The following is a 23,850-nucleotide window of genomic DNA, read 5'->3' as shown; positions in this document are numbered from 1 at the left end:
CATAATCTTCTCTCTTCTTTTCAATCAGGCTTTTGCCCCGGTCACTCAACAGAACTTTCCTCCTGGCAGTATCTAAGTATTAGGATTTTATTAATGTGACAAGTTCATATTACAACTTTACACACATAAAAATGCATTTCTTAACAGATATGTAAAACAATACATCATTAAGAACACAATGCGCGATGACTGACAGTATAAATCATAAGTCCTTATAATATCTATACATTATAGACAATATTAGTTATGTCTCCTAAGACACAATTAAAATAGAAGGATATCCCTAAAACATGTTTTTCTTACACTTTGCTAATTCAAGTTTATGCTGCACAGTATTTTGGATCATTGCTGTAATGAGTTCTTAATATTATTTTACTAATTCATCAACAATACATCTATCTGTTTCCAGATGCGATGTAAGTCAATAGGCTGCGCTTTATTCGCAGTGTTCAAGCAGTATAGCCCAAAACTATCATCCTTAATGCTATCATAGTGGTTAACGAGACCTTCTAGAACAGACCTATATAACGCCCCCTTTTCCCAACACTCTGTCAATACATGTCTTTCTGTTTCATCCACTGCCGGGAATCTACACAATAGAAAGAATCGTTCTGACTTCGGGACCTATAACAGTCAGCACTGGAAACCTATTTGTACGCAGAAGCAGAATACATCTGTGCAATATGGGCACAGTGCACAATGTTAAGTATCTCTGGTGTGACATAAATGTATGGGTTACCTCTGCTATAGCATTATAAGACTTCAGATTAGACATATAATCGTAGTTCGCAGACCAATCCTATTTTTCCAGTTTACTGGTGAATGTTTTCTCCAGGACGTGATATTCACAGTCCCAAGTGAGACACCAATTAACCAGATCAAATGTGGATTTCACCAAAGCCGTGTACTTATCTTCGTGTCCCACATCACTGGACTTCCTCAAAAGTTCTATTAATCTAATTACATTCTATATGCACGTCATCATAGCGCATCTTGTACTACTAGACTTATCTGCCACATTTGATAACCTTGATCACACGACACTTATCTCTTCGTTATCTTCACTCTGTATCCCTGCTACGTTTCTATCACGGTTTACATCTTACCTTCAAAATCGATCTCTATCAGTATCCTGGCAGGGCTCTATGCCACAGATTCATTCTATTCCATTTGACGTTCCTAAGGGTTATGTATTGGGTCCCATTTTATTCTCACTTTAAGATACCCCTCCTTAATATCTACCATTGGTTTTCAAGCACATTTTTATGCAGATGACACTCAACTCGTTCTATCCTTTTCTAACTTCTCGGATACCTTACAGTAACAACTTACCAAATGTTTAACTGCCATCGAATCATGGACGACATCCTTCTATTTACAATTAAATCCCCAAAAAATGAAATCCTATTTTTTTCCAGCATCACCCTTGGTTGTCATCCGCCCAATCGATTCAATTCCGCCTCTTCATCTAGTTCCTAACAACTCGGTTATAAATGTAGGCTTTATTTTGATTCTGCTCTTTCTTTTCAAGAACAAATCTTATTGGTACTTGTAGATCCCAACTTTTGAATAATCGCAAGATATGACATTTAGTGACGTTTTCATCTACCAAGTGTGGTGAGTCAGAAGGACAGAGACTCTTTGAGGACATTGCAAACTCTTATTTATTAGAAAAAAAAATTGAGCGCCTAACTCTCCCTAATCAATGGGTGATCCCTACCTACATTACTAATTAAGGTGCTAGTGTGTCAGTTATGAATGTCCAAGGAAAACAAGTGCACTGTCCAAAACTACCCTCACTGACCCTACCACTAAGAGAGGGATAGGGAGATTTCATCTCAGGAGATTTGGTCAAGGCCAAATCCATCAAATCTTTTCAGCCGAATTTGGCTGCAGATATATCGTTGGGGGTGGATAAGGGAAATAATTATGGGGGGGCAAAGGAGAGTTGCAGCGGGAGACTACCCGAATATATTTGCAGCAAAATGGCTTAAAAAAAGAAAAGAATTAGATGGATTTGAATTCGACCAAATCTGCTCTATGAAATCACGTAGAATCATAAGAGAAACCAACCTAAAGCAGGAGAATGACTTCTTTCTCCTGAGGTACTCCTAGTACCAGTTTTTAATATCTGATCCGTAAATAGTCTCTTTTGACTGCTCGTCTCAACCGCTTCAATTCCACAAGTGGTTTCTGAACGTTCCCTCTTTGTCTTGGATTCTCTTTAGTTCCCTCTTTTTTAATTAAAAGTTGGATATCTGACTTTTGGCTTTAATGTCAGGATTGTATCACTTTTTCTCTTAACCACTATAATGTTATTGTAAAGGATTACACTTAATCTTTCCCCCTTTCCCTGGGTATTCCTTGACATTGATTCTATTTCTTAATGTCCAACCTCTCTTTGTACTTTTCTCTTTATTCATGTACTTTGTATCTACTTGGTTTACAAGTTAACTTTCTGTTACTTCTTTCACTGTAACCATCTAACTGTGCCTGAACAGGCTTCTGTTTTACTCCACAATCTTGATATCTCTCAGGTTTCAAAGTTGCCTCCATTTCATATTTAGCACTGTGGTGAGTTAACACAATGTGATAACTATTCTCTCGCTCTTCATGTGTATTATATCTTTTGTCTTGGAAGTTAACTCTTTCCATTTTCTGCACTGACGAGTTAGCTCAGTACTATAAAGATTGTCTCTTTCTTCACACTTATTTTCTCTTGACTTTGAAGTTAACTCTTGGTCATACTTAGTAATGTGACAAGTGAGCTCAGTACTATAATGATTCCCCCTTTCATCCCCGTACCTCACGGCGTCCCAGTTACCTTCCCTCTTCACTCAGGATGTTTTCGGAAGGTTTCCATCTTGGGATTCCGCTCGCTCTTTGTGATTCTGGGGCGCCATCTTCCCCCCGACGTTTGCATCCTCATTCTTGCTCTCTCTTGCATCTCTTTCCAGTGTCCGAAAGGGCTTCACGGACACACTTGGTCTCTCTGTCGTCGATGGTATTGCCAACATTTGTTGAACCTTTGGACCACCACAAGTTCCTTTCTGTGGTGTTGCTGCCACCTTTGTTTGGGTTTCTGCTCTTGCCCATTAGGTTTCTCGGGCTATGGGTTTGCCATGCCTTTGGCGTCTCAAATACAATTTGCAGGCGAGTTGGAAACTTGTGGTGTCCCATTCTCCTCCAGCGTTTTGCTGCTTGGGACCTCCCACAGCCTGTCTTGGCCATCGTCTCTTTCTCATCTGGTTTCTCTCTCCTCATTGGTCTCATGTTCTTCTCTGGTCTCTCTCTCTCCCCTGGTCTTAATATCCAGACCTAATAAAGTCATCCTAGTGCAGGGGATGTTTTAATTTAAATGGAAATAGACTTCCAGGATAACAATATTTCTTTGTAGTTTCTTCGTCGCAGTCCTGATAGTCCATATTCACTTGTGTTTCAAAGCATCTCATGTGGGCTATGGTATGTCCGGCCTGAGGGAGTGTGGGAGTCCTTCTCCCCAAAGGGGGAGTCTGTCCCAGTAAGGTCACTCTTGCCGCTACCCTCAAGGGAGAGTACTGTGAAGCAGGCTCACCTCCCTAGCCTCACAGAAAGGGGCTTCCCCTTGGGGAGAAGGGATGAATTGCCTCGATTCATCACACAAGCTACTACTTCAATCCTCGGTATTGTCTTGTCTAAGCTACTGCTGTTCTCTTTATGCTGGACTCCCTGAGTATTCTATTCTTGCGCTATAATCAATTCTATACACTGCAGTCTGGATCCTTTTTAAATTAAGTTATTTGGATCATATTACTCCTTATCTAGTATGTCTACAGTGCCTGCCTATTCCTCTAACATTTAAATTTCATTATCAATGTATTCTTTTCAAATGTGTCAATTGACTTTCTCCCTCAAACGTATATCATCCCTCTACACAATTACGTTACTCTAAGTAATTTGGGGGAACTACACATCGCACTCTTTGTGCTTCTTCATAGTTTTGTTCTTTTTAGTTACTGGCACCAAAAATGTGGAATAATTTACCCTGAAAACTCTGTGCTGGTACCACCCTAAACGTGTGTCAGAAGCGCTTGAAATAATATCTATGGGATTTTGCCTTTGTTAACTAAAGTACACGTTTCATTATTTGCCTCCATCAAATTTTGTGAACTTTTTATTGTACTGTTTTAATTACTATGTTCAGCACCTTGGATAAAGGGGCTATAAAAAATGCAATAAATAAATAATAAATACACACTAGATCCATAATCTATGGTGTAAAGCAGGAGTCTGCAAACTTTTGGCTCGCCAGATGGTTTGGACTACAACTCCCATCAACCCTAGCCAGCCTAGTCAGTGGACAGGGACCATGGGAGTTGTTGTCTAACACATCTGGAGAGCTGAAGGCTGCAGAGGCCTGGTTTAAAGGGACAACTGGTCCTACCAGTGATCGTCTGGCAATGCATCAAACGCAGATCCTGCAGTACAGTGTAATGTCCTGCGCTTGCTTGGAAGAGTAGAGCCTTTCCTTCACAAGGTCACGGTCAGGAGGTTTCCCAGGATTCCTAGTGTAGGGTCATGGATGTTGAGGTTCCCAGGATTCCTAGTGTATGATCATGGATGTTGAGGTTCCCAGGATTCCTAATGGCGGGTCGTGGATGTTGAGGTTCCTAGATTCCTAGTGTAGGGTCATGGATGTTGAGGTTCCTAGATTCCTAGTGTAGGGTCATGGATGTTGAGGTTCCCAGGATTCCTAGTGTATGATCATGGATGTTGAGGTTCCCAGGATTCCTAATGGCGGGTCGTGGATGTTGAGGTTCCTAGATTCCTAGTGTACACTTATGGATTTTGAGGTTCCCAGGATTCCTAGGGTAGGGCCGTGGGTATGGAGGTTTCCCAGGATTTTTAGGGTAGGGTCATGGATGTTGAGGTCCAAGGATACCTAATGGCGGGTCGTGGATGTGGAGGTTTGCCAGGATTCCTAGGGTCGGGCTATGGATGTGGAGGTTCCAAGGATTACTAGTGTAGGGTCATGGATGTGGAGGTTCCCAAGATTCCTAGTATAGGGTCATGGAGGTTCAGGTTCCCAAAATTCCTAGTGTAGGGATGTGGAGGTTCCCAGAATTCCTTGTGTAGGGCTATGGATATGGAGGTTGCTCGGATTCCTAGTGTAGGGTCATGGATGTTGAGGTTTCCCAAGATTCCTAGTGTAGGGATGTGGAGGTTTTCCAGGATTTCTAGTGTAGGGTCATGGATGTGGAGGCTGCCAGGATTCCTAGTATAGGTTCATAGATGTGGAGGTTCCCAGAATTCCTTGTATAGGGCTATGGATGTGGAGGTTCCAAGGATTACTAGTGTAGTGTCATGGATGTGGAGGTTTCCCAGAATTCCTTGTGTAGGGCTATGGATGTGGAGGTTCCAAGGATTACTAGTGTAGGGCTATGGATGTGGAGGTTCCCAATATTCCTAGTATAGGATCATGGATGTTCAGATTTCCAGGATTCCTAGTGTAGGGATGTGGAGGTTCCCAGAAATCCTTGTGTAGGGCTATGGATGTGGAGATTCCTCGGATTCCTAGTGTAGGGTTATGGATGTGATGGTTGCCAGGAATCCTAGTATAGGGCTATGGATGTGAAGGCTCTCAGGATTCCTAGTGTAGGGCTATGAATGTGGAGGTTCCCAGGATTCCTAGGGTAGGGTCATGGATGGTGAGGTTCCCAGGATTCCTAGGGTAGGGTCATGGATGTTGAGGTTCCCAGGATTACTAGTCTAGGATTCAAATGTCAAGCCCTCGACATAAACTTGCGCCACAATCAGATCCGGGCAAATCAAAGATTGTTTTTAATTGTGCAAACAATCCTGTGAATTCAATGCAAGATGCCCATGGATGACCCGTGTTTCGGCAATACTCTTGCCTTTTTCAAATCCAGGCTTAATTCAAGATAGAAACATAAAGTCATAAGTAACATTATTACATAATCAAAGATGGATTTCTAGTGTAGGGTCATGGATGTGGAGGTTTCCCAGGATTCCTAGTGTAAGGTTGTGGAGGTTTCCCAGGATTTCTAGTGTAGGGTCATGGATGTTGAGGTTCCCAGGATTCCTAGTCTAGGGATGTGGAGGTTACCAGGATTCCTAGTCAAGGGTCATGGATATGGAGGTTCCCAGGATTCCTAATGTAGTGTCATGGATGTGGAGGTCTCACAGGATTCTTAGTGTAGGGCTATGAATGTGGAGGTTCCTAGGATTCCTAGTGTAGGGTCATGGATGTGAAGGCTCTCAGGAGTCCTATTGTAGGGTCGTGGATATGGAGGTTCCCAGGATTCCTAGTGTAGGGTCATGGATGTGGAGGTTTCACAGGATTCCTAGTCAAGGGTCATGGATGTTGAGGTTTCCCAGGATTCCTAGGGTAGGGCTATGAATGCGGAGGTTCCTAGGATTCCCAGTGTAGGGTCATGGATGTGAAGGCTCTCAGGATTCCTAGTGGAGGGTCATGGATATGGAGGTTCCCAGGATTCCTAGTGTAGGGTCATGATGTGGCAATCTCACAGGATTCCTAGTGTAGGGCTATGAATGTGGAGGTTCCTAGGATTCCTAGTGTAGGGTCATGGATGTGAAGGCTCTCAGGATTCCTAGTGGAGGGTCGTGGATATGGAGGTTCCCAGGATTCCTAGTGTAGGGTCATGGATCTGGAGGTCTCACAGGATTGCTAGTGTAGGGCTATGAATGTGGAGGTTCCTAGGATTCCTAGTGTAGGGTCATGGATGTGAAGGCTCTCAGGATTCCTAGTGGAGGGTCATGGATATAGAGGTTTCCAGGATTCCTAGTGTAGGGTCATGGATGTGGAGGTCTCACAGGATTCCTAGTGTAGGCCTATGAATGTGGAGGTTCCTAGGATTCCTAGTGTAGGGTCATGGATGTGAAGGCTCTCAGGATTCCTAGTGGAGGGTCATGGATATGGAGGTTTCCAGGATTCCTAGTGTAGGGATGTGGAGGTCTCACAGGATTCCTAGTGTAGGGCTATGAATGTGGAGGTTCCTAGGATTCCTAGTGTAGGGTCATGGATGTGAAGGCTCTCAGGATTCTTAGTGGAGGGTCATGCATATGGAGGTTCCCAGGATTCCTAGTGTAGGGTCATGGGTGTGGAGGTCTCACAGGATTCCTAGTGTAGGGCTATGAATGTGGAGGTTCCTAGGATTCCTATGTAGGGTCTTGGATGTGAAGGCTCTCAGGATTCCTAGTGTAGGGTCGTGGATATGGAGGTTCCCAGGATTCCTAGTGTAGGGTCATGGATGTGGAGGTTTCACAGGATTCCTAGTCAAGGGTCATGGATGTGGAGGTTTCCCAGGATTCCTAGGGTAGGGCTATGAATGTGGAGGTTCCTAGGAATCCTAGTGTAGGGTAATGGATGTGAAAGCTCTCAGGATTCCTAGTGGAGGGTCATGGATATGGAGGTTCCCAGGATTCCTAGGGTAGGGCTATGAATGTGGAGGTTCCTAGGAATCCTAGTGTAGGGTAATGGATGTGAAGGCTCTCAGGATTCCTAGTGTAGGGTCATGGATGTGAAGGCTCTCAGGATTCCTAGTGTAGGCTCATGGATGGTGAGGTTCCCAGGATTCCTAGGGTAGGGTCATGGATGGTGAGGTTCCCAGGATTCCTAGCGTAGGGTCATGGATGGTGAGATTCCCAGGATTCCTAGGGTAGGGTCATGGATGTGAAGGCTCTCAGGATTCCTAGTGTAGGCTCATGGATATGGAGGTTCCCAGGATTCCTAGTATAGGGTCATGGATGTGAAGGTTCTCTTGTTTCCTACTGTGGGGTCCTGGAAGTGGAAGTTCTGAGGATTCTGTAAGGAAGGCATGGTATCAAAAGTACGACAGGCACAAGTGACCACAGTTCAAACGTGTTTATTGAACTTTAAACAAAGGGTTGAAAAACACCGATCTAATCCTAAATCTAAAGATGGGAGCAAGCAACGACCATCAAATAATAGTAACGCAGTCCTATTGGTGACCTGTCAAAATAAAAAGGCCTATACTAAAATAAAATGTTTGCCAATCCTTACCTCTAATTACAGATAGTGTGGGAAACAATGTTATGTAAAAGAAAGAAGTGTCCAATAAATGGAAAGTCAGGATATTCAGGCCGTTGGCCTTCCTTGCCCACATTTTCAACACAGGACAAGGCGATGCACTCGAGTTTAGCACAGTCTCCTGCTTCTCTACCATGAGGGTGCAGGTCAAACATTAGCATCAGGGCCTTCCGTGCCCAAGTCTCTTTGCCTTTCAAAGTCTCTTCTTTCAGAGGGCCTGATGCGACAAACAAACAATACGTTATTTTCCTCTCAGGATTTCACACGCACTCAATTTCTCAGGTGATTCATTATTCACCTCGGATCCCCTTTAACACAATGCTCGTAGGATTTTCATGTATCCAGTTTCTCGGGTGATTCACGGTTCACCCCGGATCTGATCCTGGATCCCCCTCTGCCAGGCTGAGATCCGTTTCAACACAATGTTCAATTACTCTCCCTCTGCCGGACTCAGACCAATTCAATTTACTTTAACACAAACTTGCTTTATCCAAAAGCTCTCAGTTGATCTCCCTCGTTTCGGCTTGTACCAACTTTACCTACTTTATCATCAACTTTCTTTACTCTATTAACATCGAAGACTTTCGATTGTGCACAGGATTTCGCTTGACCCGTTGCAGGACCACTTCGATTCACAAACCTTTGTCACTCTTTTGCTTTTGCCAACTCTCAGTTGGATACCTTACAGAGACCTTCGAATGAGCATGCATGCTGTGCCGGACCACTCTGTCTAAGATATTGTATCTTGGTTTCAGGGTTCAATAACTCATCTGTTTCCCAATTTTACTCGCGTTGGTTATCACATGCGCTTCATACACTGTTCACTTCAGCGTTCACCATACAATGATGCTGCTTGCAACTTTAGCTTCAACACAGACCGGTCTGTTATCGGCCTCCCCAACTCACCGGCTTTGTTGATTTTACTGGCGCTGCTTTGTTGTAGGAGCCAAAGACAGTACCACGGCAGCAGGCGATTCTCCCCACCATGATTACCTGCACGGGAGAACCTCGGGTACCTCCGACACACACTGCAAGGTTCTTCAGCCTGGTTTCCTGGTCTTACGCCTTCTATTCTCGAGGTTTCATGAAATTAACAGTTCCTCGTCAAAAAGGTCAAGGGCACTTCCCTCCTTGCGATCCCCTTATGTTTTGCCATCTTTCGCCTCATATTAAAAAGCCATCTTGGAACTGGTGCTTCCTTGTGTGCTTTGCCTCGCTCGGAATGTGCTCTCGTGCTCCGCCTTTTATCTGTTTGGGAAAATGTAATGGAAGTCAGGTGTGTGTGATGGTCAGTAATTGCCTGACCCTGCCTGACTATCGTATTGGGACATGACAGGTATACGGCTCGGGTGTTAGTCCATTTTCTCTCATAACAAGCTGTCCGTGAGAAAGTTTTTGTGTTGTTGGGGGGCAGGGAGGGTTGAATTCCTAAGTATCCTAAAGGGTTAAAGGGGTTACAGGGAAGAGGATACCGTGTCTCGCCATCTGGTGTCCCACTCCCATTCCCCTCATCCAGAATCACAGAGAATGTGGGTCCTGAGTGGATGATGCCTAGGACAAGGCGGCATCCAGCATTACTGAGAGAACGTGGGCCCTGGGTGGAGGATACCTGGGGAATAGGGAGCCTCCAGCATCACTGAGAGAATGCAAGTCCTGGGTGGAGGACGCTTGCGCACTAAACAACATCCAGCATCACTGAGAGAATGTGGGTCCTGGGAGGAGAATGCCGGGGTTCTAGGCAGCAACCAGCATCACTGAGAGAATGTGGGCACTGAGAGGAGGATGCCTGCAGACTTGGCGGCATCCAGAAACACTGAGATAATTAATGTAGGACCTGGGTGAAGGATGCCTGGGGACTAGGCAGCATCCAGCATTACTGAGAGAATGTGGGTCCTGGGAGGAGGATGCCGGTGGACTAGGCGGCGTCCAGCATCACAGAGAATGCAGGTCCTGGGTGGAGGATGCCTGGGGACTAGGCGGCATCCAGCATCACTAAGAGAATGCAGGTCCTGGGAGGAGTATGCCTGGGGACTAGGCGGCATCAAGTATCACTGAGAGAATGCATGTCCTGGGTGGAGGATGCCTGGGGACTAGGCGGCATCCAGCATCACTGAGAGAGTGCAGGTCCTGGGTGGAGGATGCCTGGGGACTAGGCGGCATCTAGCATCACTGAGAGAATGCAGGTCCTGGGTGGAGGATGCCTGGACACTAGGCGGCATCCAGTATCACTGAGAGAATGCGGGTCCTGGGAGGAGGATGCCTGGGGACTGGGTGGCATCCAGCATCACTGAGAGAATGCAGGTCCTGGGAGGAGGATGCCGGTGGACTGGGCGGCATCTAGCATCACTGAGAGAATGCAGGTCCTGGGAGGAGGATGCCTGGGGACTAGGGGGCCTCTAGCATCAATGAGAGAATGCAGGTCCTGGAGGAGGATGCCTGCGGACTAGGTGGCCTCTAGCATCACTGAGAGAATGCAGGTCCGGAGTGGAGGATGCCTGGGGACTAGGTGGCGTCTAGCATCACTGATGGAATGCAGGTCCTGGGTGGAGGATGCCTGGGGACTAGGCAGCATCCAGCATCACTGAGAGAATGCAAGTCCTGGGAGGAGGATGCTGGGGGACTAGGCGGCATCTAGCATCACTGAGAGAATGCAGGTCCTGGGTGGAGGATGCCTGGGGACTAGGCGGCATCTAGCATCACTGAGAGAAGGCAGGTCCTGGGTGGAGGATGCCTGGGGACTAGACACATCTAGCATCACAGAGAATGCAGGTCCTGGGTGGAGGATGCCTGGGAACAAGGCGGCACCCAGCATCACTGAGAGAATGCAGGTCCTGGGTGGAGGATGTCTGGGGACTAGGCGGCATCTAGCATCACTGAGAGAATGCAGGTCCTGGGTGGAGGATGCCTGGGGACTAGGCGGCATCTAGCATCACTGAGAGAATGCAGGTCCTGGGTGGAGGATTCCGGGGGACTAGGCGGCATCTAGCATCAATGAGAGAATGCAGGTCCTGGGTGGAGGATGCCTTGGGACTAGGCGGCATCCAGCATCACTGAGAGAATGTGGGTCCTGGGAGGAGGATGCCTGGGGACTAGGCAGCATCCAGCATCACTTAGAGAATGTGGGTCCTGGGTGGAGGATGCCTTGGGACTAGGCGGCATCTAGCATCACTGAGAGAATGCAGGTCCTGGGTGGAGGATGCCTGGGGACTAGGTGGCATCTAGCATCACTAAGAGAATGCAGGTCCTGGGTGGAGGATGCCTCAGGACTAGGTGGCATCTAGCATCACTGAGAGAATGCAGGTCCTGGGTGGAGGATGCCTTGAGACTAGGCAGCATCTAGCATCACTGAGAGAATGCAGGTCCTGGGTGTAGGATACCTGGGGACTAGGCGGCATCTAGCATCACTGAGAGAATGCAGGTCCTGGGTGGAGGATGCCTGGGGACTAGGCGCATGTAGCATTACTGAGAGAATGCAGGTATGCAGGTCCTGGGTGGAGGATGCCTCGGGACTAGGCGGCATCCAGCATCACTAAGAGAATGCAGGTCCTGGGTGGAGGATGCCTCGGGACTAGGCGGCATCCAGCATCACTAAGAGAATGCAGGTCCTGGGTGGAGGATGCCTGGTGGCTAGGCGGCACCCAGCATCACTAAGAGAATGCAGGTCCTGGGAGGAGTATGCCTGGGGACTAGGCGGCATCAAGTATCACTGAGAGCATGCATGTGCTGGGTGGAGGATACCTGGGGACTAGGCGGCATCCAGCATCACTGAGAGAATGCAGGTCCTGGGTGGAGGATGCCTAGGGACTAGGCGGCATCTAGCATCACTGAGAGAATGCAGGTCCTGGGTGGAGGATGCCTGGACACTAGGCGGCATCCAGCATCACTGAGAGAATGAAGGTCCTGGGTGGAGGATCCCGGGGGACTAGGCGGCATCTAGCATCAATGAGAGAATGCGGGTCCTGGGTGGAGGATGCCTTGGGACTAGGCGGCATCCAGCATCACTGAGAGAATGTGGGTCCTGGGAGGAGGATGCCTGGGGACTAGGCGGCATCTAGCATCACTGAGAGAATGTGGGTCCTGGGTGGAGGATGCCTGGGGACTAGGCGGCATCTAGCATCACTAAGAGAATGCAGGTCCTGGGTGGAGGATGCCTGGACACTAGGCAGCATCCAGCATCACTGAGAGAATGAAGGTCCTGGGTGGAGGATGCCGGGGGACTAGGCGGCATCTGGCATCAATGAGAGAATGCAGGTCCTGGGTGGGGGATGCCTCGGGACTAGGTGAGATCCAGCATCCCTGAGAGAATGTGGGTCCTGGGAGGAGGATGCCTGGGGACTAGGCAGCATCCAGCATCACTGAGAGAATGTGGGTCCTGGGTGGAGGATGCCTGGGGACTAGGCAGCATCTAGCATCACTAAGAGAATGCAGGTCCTGGGTGGAGTATGCCTCGGGACTAGGCGGCATCTAGCATCACTGAGAGAATGCAGGCCCTGGGTGGAGGATGCCTCGGGACTAGGCGGCATCTAGCATCACTGAGAGAATACAGGTCCTGGGTGGAGGATGCCTCGGGACTAGGCGGCATCTAGCATCACTGAGAGAATGCAGGTCCTGGGTGGAGGATGCCTGGGGACTAGGTGGCATCCAGCATCACTGAGAGAATGCAGGTCCTGGGAGGAGGATGCCGGTGGACTGGGCGGCATCTAGCATCACTGAGAGAATGCAGGTGCTGGGAGGAGGATGCCTGGGGACTAGGCGGCCTCTAGCATCAATGAGAGAATGCAGGTCCTGGAGGAGGATGCCTGTGGACTAGGTGGCCTCTAGCATCACTGAGAGAATGCAGGTCCGGAGTGGAGGATGCCTGGGGACTAGGTGCCGTCTAGCATCACTGATGGAATGCAGGTCCTGGGTGGAGGATGCCTGGGGACTAGGCAGCATCCAGCATCACTGAGAGAATGCAAGTCCTGGGAGGAGAATGCTGGGGGACTAGGCGGCATCTAGCATCACTGAGAGAATGTGTCATGATCACAGCAAAAGTTCCCACAAATGCTTCCAAAAAGAATTGGTCTTCAATCTACCATTCGTGGATGTTAAGAAAAAACAACTCAGGTCAGTGTTAGGTATGGGCAGTACTTCCCGACACTCAACAGGGCTGCCTGGTTTATGCGGGTAGAATGCACAGTGTAGGTCTAGTTGTTTTCTCTCTCCTCCTATTTAAGCCCCTCCCCTCGAGCATTCAACAGGGCTGCCTGGTTTATGCGGGTAGAATGCACAGTGTAGGTCTAGTTGTTTTCTCTCTCCTCCTATTTAAGCCCCTCCCCTCGAGCATTCCCTGCTTCGCGTTCGGAAGAATCCAGTCAACGCTTGCCGCTGTCCAGCTTTAGGTCCTATCACGTTCCAGCGCCACTAGTTACGTTTACCCTTTCAGTCATTTGGTTCCCTTTTCAGCCCTTACTGTTTCCCTAGTTTCCTGCAATTTCTACAATTCCAGTCACAGAATCCTCCTCAGTCGTTTTGGAACTCTCGTCACAGACTTCGTTCCGGTCACTCCTTTAGCCCTGTCATTTTTTTCCAGTCACAGAACGACATCCTAACTTCGAGAGTTCCTGTCAGAAATTCTTCGCAAGTATTTTGGCTTTTATTTTCTGAAGTATTCAACATTTTCTATAATATTGTGAAGTTCAGTTTTACGTTGGAATCCTTTACTGAGCACTTGTTGCGCATAACGTATGGAGCTTGGTGGCGATTCATAGTTGCTGAGTGTTCCGTAGTTTGGATCTTAGTTTGGCGGGTGTTCTCACCTATTGTTTTCTTTTGAATTTGCCACGAGCCGTTTATGGCAAGTGGCCGTATGCTTTTCTACTTATTACCAAGGGTTGGAGTGTTTCCTGAGGTGAATTGTTTTCCGGTTGTGGTGCCCATGTATGCTTGGGCGTAGAAATTCCCCTCACATTTTAGGTGCTTCCAGATTTCCCAGCCCTATTCCAGTCACTTCAGTCCGACTTCAGTCCGGTGCAGTTCATGGTTTCACACTCTTGTCAATCGTGTGATTATTTGTGCACTGTGCCTTTCCAGTTTATTGAACATTAAGGAAAATTTCCCTTCCTGGCCACCTTAGTAGTATCATCTCCCCTCTTCAGAACTCGCGCCCCTGCACCGATGCAGGATGGAGAGCTAACAACATAAATTCCCAAGGTAATTAGAAACGCTGAAGTGTTGTATTAGAGTGTGAAATTAGTTTAAACTCCATAGAAGCGCTAATCAAGATCCTTAGAAGTCTTTTGTGTTTGTCCTAGGAACTCACATTCATATGGTTGAAGGGAGGATTGGAAGCTACACGAATTGAGAAGAACTGAGTTTGGTAGTTCCGTCATGAGTGTCCCCGCAGAGTCCAGGTAAGCGTTACAGAACGCGAAGCCACTGAAAAATACTCTGCCTGGACATCATGGGAACTCCTGAGGTTGATCAGTTGGCCCAATTGTTGGGGGAATTGAGAGCGGAAGTGCATGCAGCGCGTTCCGAAACTAATGCTCTGAGGAAAGAGTTAGTGGTAAACAGGGATAGGACTGAGGAGTTGGCCCGCCAATTATTGCAGTCACAAGCTGGTCAGGTTCCGTTGCCTTCTGGTCACCCCCAAGTTTCAGCCCCAATTGCACCATCAGTTCCTGTCCAAGTAGTAGTACCAGGAAATATTCCCTTGGCCCCCCCAGAACGCTTTTTTGGAGACCCAAAAAAGTTTGCTGTGTTTCTAAATCAATGCAGGCTACATTTCTTATGCAGGCCGGGAACGTTTCCCACAGACCAGTCTAAGGTGGCCTTTGTGTTGTCTTACCTGGGTGGGTATGCTGCTGACTGGGCAGTTCCTCTTGTCAATAGAGATGATCCGGTGTTGAGAAACTTTCAAAACTTCCAATGTGAACTAGAAAAACTTTTTGCCCGCCACACCCAAGGTCAAGCATTAGATAATGAATTGTTGTCACTTCGACAGGGTAATCAAGATTTGCTAGCATATGTGGCCACTTTCAATAGACTTGTTGCAGAAACCAATTGGCCTTCAGAGAAAAGAACTACCTTGTTTTACCGTGGGTTGCGGGGTGAGCTGAAGGATGTCCTAGCACAAGTGGTGAACCCACCAGAAGGAATTGCCGAATTCATCGACTTAACCATCCAGTTGGATCACCGACTTCAAGATCGAAGAATGGATCGAGGTCGCCCAGAGAGTCGGGCATATTTTGTTCGTCCCAAGGAAACTTCTGGAAGGGTGTCGTCAGAAAACCATGCCGAACCTATGCAACTGGGTGTAATTCGTGGTCCTATCTCCCAAGCTGAGAGAGAAAAAAGGCGGCAGCAACAGCTCTGCTTGTACTGCGGGAAGGCTGGTCATTTCCTGAAGGACTGTCCTGTGAAACCTTCCCGAAAACCCCTGGGCGGTGTTAGTCAGGAAAAGAAGGAGCAAACTCCGGAAAACTTGAGTGCCCGACAAGCATAGAGGTCAGCTTGTCGAGCGTGAAGAAGGTTTCGGCGACCTCACACTTTGTGATTCCAGTTATCCTATGCAGTCAGGATTGTCCTACAAGAAAATTCACGCTAAACGCTTATATTGATTGTGGGGCCATCGGCAACTATATGGATTTAAACCTGGCAAGCAGATTGGGCATCCCGTTAACTGATAAGTTGGAAGCAGAAAATGTTTCTGGAGTAGATGGCACTCCCCTTGTGTCAGGTCCAGTTACTCAACGCACTAACGATATCATAATGCTCTGCCAGGGGGGACACAAGGAGATTTCCTTTGACCTTATTCAGGCGCCACAATTCCAGATCATCCTAGGAATTCCTTGGCTAGAAAAACATAATCCTGTCATCGATTGGCGTGCAAGAACTGTGGTGTTTGGTTTAGAATGTGAGGAAACTTGTAATGGGACAGAACATGTTCAGGAAGAGAAACTACCGCCGAACACTCCAGAAGTCACGTTGGGTCTCATCGGGTCATTGCCCTATGAATATCAACGGTTCCAGGATGTTTTTCAGGAGGAGAAGCAAGCTGAAGTCCTGCCCCCTCATAGACCTTATGATTGCCAAATAGACCTGGTTCCAGGAGCCCAACTTCCATGCCATCGAATTTATGCATTAACTGAAAAGGAAAACCTCCATTTGAAAACGTATCTGGACCAGTATTTAGCCAATGGATTTATTCGACCATCCAAGTCCCTAGCAGCATCGCCTTTGTTCTTCGTGCCCAAAAAGGAAGGAGACCTGAGAACCTGCATCGATTACAGGGCCCTAAATCAAATCACGATAAAGAACCGATACCCCTTGCCTCTGATTTCCACGTTGCTGGACCAGGTAAAAGGAGCCAGGATCTTCACCAAGCTAGACCTTCGTGGGGCATACCATCTCATTCGCATTAAACCTGGAGATGAATGGAAGACTGCCTTTCGCACACGTTATGGACTCTTCGAATATCAGGTTATGCCCTTTGGGTTATGTAACGCACCAGCAGCCTTTCAGTCATTCATGAATGACATTTTTCGGGAGCTTCTGGATATCTGTGTTGTGATATATGTGGATGACATCCTGATTTTTTCTGCCAACCCCCGGGAACATGTCAAACATGTAACTTCTGTTCTCCAAATCCTCAAGGAAAACTTCTTGTATGTAAAACTGGAGAAATGTCACTTCCATGTTCCAGAGGTGGAATTTTTGGGATTCATATGGTCTTCGGAAGGAGTAAAAATGGACAACAGAAAGGTTGACGCAATTCTATCCTGGCCAGCTCCAACATCAGTTAAAGGAGTCCAAAGTTTTTTGGGGTTCGCTAACTTTTATCGACGATTTGTGTCTGATTTTTCTCAGCTGGTTCATCCCATCACATCGTTGCTACGAAAAAATAAGACCTTTGCTTGGACAAATGAGGCTGGTGAGGCCTTCCAGAAACTGAAAGAAAAATTCACTGCGGCTCCTGTTCTTCAACATCCTAAGTTGGATCTTCCCTTTGTGGTAGAGACCGACGCATCCAACGTCGCCATGGGCGCAGTCTTGTCGCAGCGTGATCCTATCTCGCACGAATTACACCCAGTGTCCTTTTGGTCAAAAAAGTTCTCAGCAGCGGAATTGAATTACACAGTCACCGATAAGGAGTTGTTGGCGATAAAGTGTGCATTGAAGGAATGGAGGCATTATCTGCTTGGGGCTAGGCACACAGTTACCATTTTCACAGATCACCGGAATCTGCAGTACTTGCGTTCGGCAAAGGCACAATCTTCGCGTCAGTTGAGATGGGCTCTTTTCTTTGCTGAGTACAACTTTACTATCACATTTCGACCTGGTATCCGTAATGGAAAGGCCGATGCTCTGTCACAAATTGGTAAGGGAGAAGAAGCTTACAGTGCCACAACTCCGGTGGAGATAATTCCAGTTGAAAAGGTGCTTGGAGTCATGGATGTTACAGATTCTTTATTTGAAAAATTGAGAGTTGAAATCAAAGCCAATCTCAGTACAGCAGAATTGCAAAAATGGGAATCCAAAAAGGAACATTGTTATGTACAGGACGGATTGCCATTTTATCAGGGGCGACTATTCTTGCCAACTCAAAGGCTACGAGAGCAAGTAATTGCAGACTACCATGGTGCACTAATGGAAGGACATCCGGGAGTCACTAAAACCTTAGAAAGAGTCAAGAGATCGTATTGGTGGCCAACTTGGCGAAAGGATGTAATTCAATTCATCAAGACCTGTGGAGTTTGCGCTCAAAATAAATCGCAGAAAATGAAACCTGCCGGTCTCCTCAAACCACTGGAAGTTCCGCCTCTTCCTTGGCATACACTCTCCCTGGATTTCATTACAGACCTACCCAACTGTGAAGGATTTGACACCATCCTGGTGGTGGTGGATCTATTTTCTAAGATGGCACACTTTGTGGCATTGAAATGATTGCCTACTGCGTCAGTCCTAGCCAAGGTATTTTTGGAAAACATTGTGAGGCTGCATGGCTTTCCTTCCATTGTGGTGTCTGATCGGGGAAGTCAATTTGTCTCTGAATTCTGGAAAAGATGTTGCAAGATGGCTCAGATGGAGATACGTTTGTCCACTAGTTATCACCCCCAAACTGATGGGCAAACAGAACGCACAAATCAAACGTTGGAACAGTACCTCAGGTGCATGCTTCATCAAACCGACGACTCTTGGCAAAAAATATTGTGGATTGCAGAATATACCTACAATAATTCCGTACACTCCTCAACTGGATTAAGCCCATTCTTCACTGTATATGGTCGGCATCCACGAACATCGGTTCATGATCCACCTGAATCTCTTGAAATGCCTGCTATAAAGACACTGCATGACAATATTATGACCGCTGTTCACCTAGCCAGAAAACAGTTGTACTTGGCGAAGACTGCTCAGAAGAAGTTTGCTGATCAAAAGCGAAGAGACTCTCCGGAATACAAGGTGGGAGACTCAGTGTGGTTGGCTACTAGGAATCTGAGGTTGAGAGGATCCAGGAAATTTCTTCCAAGATTCTTGGGTCCTTTTACCATTGAGAAGATCATCAACCCGGTGGCCATGAAATTAACGCTCCCCAAACACATGAAAATCCATTCAGTGTTCCATGTGTCCTTATTGAAGGCTGTAAGTCCAAATACCCGATTCCAGGGTCCACCGGCTCCTTTAATTGTGGAAGGTGACCAGCCAGAGTACGAGGTAAAGGCTATCTTGGACTCTAAGGTTGTTCGCAGAAAATTGCATTACCTGGTAGACTGGAAGGGTTATGGGCCGCAGGATAGAACTTGGGAACCCCTCGAAAACATTCACGCACCCCGATTAATTAAATCCTTTCATCTGAATAATCCTAGTAAGCCAGGGGGAGAAGGTTTCACCTTAGGAGGGGCCTTGGGGGGGAATACTGTCATGATCACAGCAAAAGTTCCCACAAATACTTCCAAAAAGAATTGGTCTTCAATCTACCATTCGTGGATGTTAAGAAAAAACAACTCAGGTCAGTGTTAGGTATGGGCAGTACTTCCCGACACTCAACAGGGCTGCCTGGTTTATGCGGGTAGAATGCACAGTGTAGGTCTAGTTGTTTTCTCTCTCCTCCTATTTAAGCCCCTCCCCTCGAGCATTCCCTGCTTCGCGTTCGGAAGAATCCAGTCAACGCTTGCCGCTGTCCAGCTTTAGGTCCTGTCACGTTCCAGCGCCACTAGTTACGTTTACCCTTTCAGTCATTTGGTTCCTTTTCAGCCCTTACTGTTTCCCTAGTTTCCTGCAATTTCTACAATTCCAGTCACAGAATCCTCCTCAGTCGTTTTGGAACTCTTGTCACAGACTTTGTTCCGGTCACTCCTTTAGCCCCGTCATTTTTTTCCAGTCACAGAACGACATCCTAACTTCGAGAGTTCCTGTCAGAAATTCTTCGCAAGTATTTTGGCTTTTATTTTCTGAAGTATTCAACATTTTCTATAATATTGTGAAGTTCAGTTTTACGTTGGAATCCTTTACTGAGCACTTGTTGCGCATAACGTATGGAGCTTGGTGGCGCTTCATAGTTGCTGAGTGTTCCGTAGTTTGGATCTTAGTTTGGCGGGTGTTCTCACCTATTGTTTTCTTTTGAATTTGCCACGAGCCGTTTATGGCAAGTGGCCGTATGCTTTTCTACTTATTACCAAGGGTTGGAGTGTTTCCTGAGGTGAATTGTTTTCCGGTTGTGGTGCCCATGTATGCTTGGGCGTAGAAATTCCCCTCACATTTTAGGTGCTTCCAAATTTCCCAGCCCTATTCCAGTCACTTCAGTCCGGTGCAGTTCATGGTTTCACACTCTCGTCAATTGTGTGATTATTTGTGCACTGTGCCTTTCCAGTTTATTGAACATTAAGGAAAATTTCCCTTCCTGGCCACCTTAGTAGTATCATCTCCCCTCTTCAGAACTCGCGCCCCTGCACCGATGCAGGATGGAGAGCTAACAACATAAATTCCCAAGGTAATTAGAAACGCTGAAGTGTTGTATTAGAGTGTGAAATTAGTTTAAACTCCATAGAAGCGCTAATCAAGATCCTTAGAAGTCTCTTGTGTTTGTCCTAGGAACTCACATTCATATGGTTGAAGGGAGGATTGGAAGCTACACGAATTGAGAAGAACTGAGTTTGGTAGTTCCGTCGTGAGTGTCCCCGCAGAGTCCAGGTAAGCGTTACAGAATGCAGGTCCTGGGTGGAGGATGCCTGGGGACTAGGTGGTATCTAGCATCACTGAGAGAAGGAAGGTCCTGGGTGGAGGATGCCTGGGGACTAGGCGCATCTAGCATCACTGAGAGAATGCAGGTCCTGGGTGGAGGATGCCTGGGGACTAGGCGGCACCCAGCATCACTGAGAGAATGCACGTCCTGGGTGGAGGATGTCTGGGGACTAGGCAGCATCTAGCATCACTGAGAGAATGCAGGTCCTGGGTGGAGGATGCCTGGGGACTAGGCGGCATCTAGCATCACTGAGAGAATGCAGGTCCTGGGTGGAGGATTCCGGGGGACTAGGCGGCATCTAGCATCAATGAGAGAATGCAGGTCCTGGGTGGAGGATGCCTCTGGACTAGGCGGCATCCAGCATCACTGAGAGAATGTGGGTCCTGGGAGGAGGATGCCTGGGGACTAGGCAGCATCCAGCATCACTGAGAGAATGTGGTTCCTGGGTGGAGGATGCCTGGGGACTAGGCGGCATCTAGCATCACTAAGAGAATGCAGGTCCTGGGTGGAGGATGCCTCGGGACTAGGCGGCATCTAGCATCACTGAGAGAATGCAGGTCCTGGGTGGAGGATGCCTTGGGACTAGGCGGCATCTAGCATCACTGAGAGAATGCAGGTCCTGGGTGGAGGATGCCTGGGGACTAGGCGGCATCTAGCATCACTGAGAGAATGCAGGTCCTGGGTGGAGGATGCCTGGGGACTAGGCGCATCTAGCATCACTGAGAGAATGCAGGTCCTGGGTTGAGGATGCCTGGGGACTAGGGGGAACCCAGCATCACTGAGAGAATGCAGGTCCTGGGTGGAGGATGCCTGGGGACTAGGTGGCATCTAGCATCACTGAGAGCATGCAGGTCCTGGGAGGAGGATGCCTGGGGACTAGGAGGCATCCAGCATCACTAAGAGAATGCAGGTCCTGGGTGGAGGATGCCTGGGGACTAGGCGGCATCTAGGATCACTGAGAGAATGCCGGTCCTGGTGGAGGATGCCGTGGGACTAGGCGGCATCCAGCATCACTGAGAGAATGCAGGCCCTGGGTGGAGGATGCCTGGGGACTAGGCGGCATCTAGCATCTATGAGAGAATGCAGGTCCTGGGTGGTGGATGCCTGGGGACTAGGTGGCATCCAGCATCACTGAGAGAATGCAGGTCCTGGGTGGAGGATGCCTGGGGACTAAGCGGCATCTAGCATCACTGAGAGAATGCAGGTCCTGGGTGGAGGATGCCTGGGGACTAGGCGGCATCCAGCATCACTGAGAGAATGCAGGTCCTGGGTGGAGGATGCCTGGGGACTAGGCGGCATCTAGGATCACTGAGAGAATGCCGGTCCTGGTGGAGGATGCCGTGGGACTAGGCGGCATCCAGCATCACTGAGAGAATGCAGGTCCTGGGTTGAGGATGCCTGGGGACTAGGCGGCATCTAGCATCTATGAGAGAATGCAGGTCCTGGGTGGTGGATGCCTGGGGACTAGGTGGCATCCAGCATCACTGAGAGAATGCAGGTCCTGGGTGGAGGATGCCTGGGGACTAGGCGGCATCTAGCATCACTGAGAGAATGCCGGTCCTGGGTGGAGGATGCCTGGGGACTAGGTGGCATCCAGCATCACTGAGAGAATGCAGGTCCTGGGAGGAGGATGCCTGGGGACTAGGAGGCATCCAGCATCACTGAGAGAATGCAGGTCCTGGGTGGAGGATGCCTGGGGAGTAGGGGGCATCCACCATCACTGAGAGAATGCAGGTCCTGGGTGGAGGATGCCGGGGGACTAGGCGGCATCCAGCATCACTGAGAGAATGCAGGTCCTGGGTGGACGATGCCTGGAGACTAGGCGGCATCTAGCATCACAGAGAATGCAGGTCCTGGGTGGAGGATGCCTGGGGACTAGGCGGCATCTAGCATCACTGAGAGAATGCCGGACCTGGGTGGAGGATGCCTGGGGACTAGGCGCATCTAGCATCACTGAGAGAATGTGGGTCCTGGGAGGAGGATGCCTGGGGACTAGGCTGCATCCAGCATCACTGAGAGAATGCCGGTCCTGGGTGGAGGATGCCTGGGGACTAGGCGGCATCCAGCATCACTGAGAGAATGCAGTTCCTGAGTGGAGGATGCCTGGGGACTAGGCGGCATCTAGCATCACTGAGAGAATGCAGGCCCTGGGTGGAAGGTTCCTGGGGACTAGGCGGCATTCAGCATTACTGAGAGAAAGTGGGTCCTGTGTGATGGATACAGGGGACATGGGGTGCAGGGCTGATTTTAATCATCCCTCCTCCTCCCATTAGCAACATCCAACAATCTGTGCCCATTTACCTTGACCTCAGTGTCCACGTCCAGGCTGCTGGATGCCTCGTCTAGTATTAGCACCTTTGGGTGTCGGACCAAAGCCCGAGCCACAGCGATCCGCTGCTTCTGCCCAGCTGCCAGCAGACTGCCTTTCTCCCCTGCATCTGCAAACAGGAGACAGAAAAAGAGGGATTGGAATGCGAGCAGAGAATCATGTCTCCTGGACAGGAACAGTATTATATGCAATGGTAATCTTGAGGAGAGATGTTGGTTTCAGAGCACGGGTGCTTATATGCTGTAATCCTGGAGTACTGTGCTGTACAGCATGGCTGTGTCTATGGAATAATTCTATAGGCTTTCAGTGTTTTCATTTGAATCTGATAAACGCTGGAATAACCCCGCTGGGAGAAAAAGTGTGTCTTCAGTTTAAACCATAAAAACACTGTCTCCCGCCCTCTCCATGTGGTGCATTAGTGTGAGACAGGATGAGAGGAAGCTTGGGGGGTGAAGAGGTGGTGTGGCATACAATGAGAGAAGGGCTATACCACGCTACCCCCCCCCCTTGTTTACCTGCATGTTTTCGCCCACTGCTTCCTCTCCTTTCCCCTGACCTTATTAAAACACATAACATTCTATGTTATATTGTTCCCTCTGTAAAAAGAATATTTGGCAGTCAGTGGCTATTTTGAGAAATTCTAGATAGATTTGAGCCATTTGTGTGGCAGCCGATTCACGTCTCAAAATTAGCCAACATGCCTCAAAATAGTCACTGACAAATATTTGCATTTACAAAAAATGGTTTAACGTTGATTTCTCAGTGTCTCTCCCCAGACCCTCTTTTTCTCCTACCTTGAATCTAGGGTTTACATAAGATTCAGACACACCAACAAATGTATGTTGCATCATTTCATTTTCTGTAAAAGAAATGATTTGTCAGTGGGGAGGGGCTACTTTGAGCAATTGTAGCCAATGTTGAGCCTTTTTATGTGACCAGCACTTCATGCACCCCAAAAATAAACATATTTTAAATACAGTGGGCTTCATTACGACATTTGCGGTAATGGAAAAACAATGCCGGTAAGGGAATACCGGCACCGCTTACCGCTCCGGCCCATTACAAGTAGACGTCCCGGTATCAGCGCCACCGGTGAGACCGTGCCCCTCTGTACCGGCATGTGCGCGGGCACGCGCCCCTTCGGGCCGGCAATACCGGGATGCCGCTTACAGGAGGACACCACAAGTCACGCGGACATGCACCTACCAGTATCTGGAAGGCGGT

The 23,850-nt window shown here is 48.1% G+C and overlaps 1 protein-coding gene across 2 annotated transcripts in view; it reads right to left on the bottom strand.

The window, feature by feature from the left end:
- The window catches only part of LOC138522069 (antigen peptide transporter 2-like), a 249,280-nt gene that overhangs the window by 4,278 nt on the left and 221,152 nt on the right, over positions 1-23,850 (bottom strand). For both annotated transcript variants that reach the window (XM_069635307.1, XM_069635308.1), the window contains one exon: positions 22,599-22,735. In XM_069635307.1, the coding sequence (XP_069491408.1) occupies positions 22,599-22,735 (137 nt within the window). The remainder of the gene's footprint in view (positions 1-22,598; positions 22,736-23,850) is intronic.

This window comes from Ambystoma mexicanum, chromosome 13 (assembly GCF_040938575.1).
Source record: "Ambystoma mexicanum isolate Mex_15411 chromosome 13, UKY_AmexF1_1, whole genome shotgun sequence".
Lineage (NCBI taxonomy): Eukaryota > Metazoa > Chordata > Amphibia > Caudata > Ambystomatidae > Ambystoma > Ambystoma mexicanum.
Note: the sequence above shows the minus strand (reverse complement) of the source record. Positions and strands in the feature narration are given on the sequence as shown.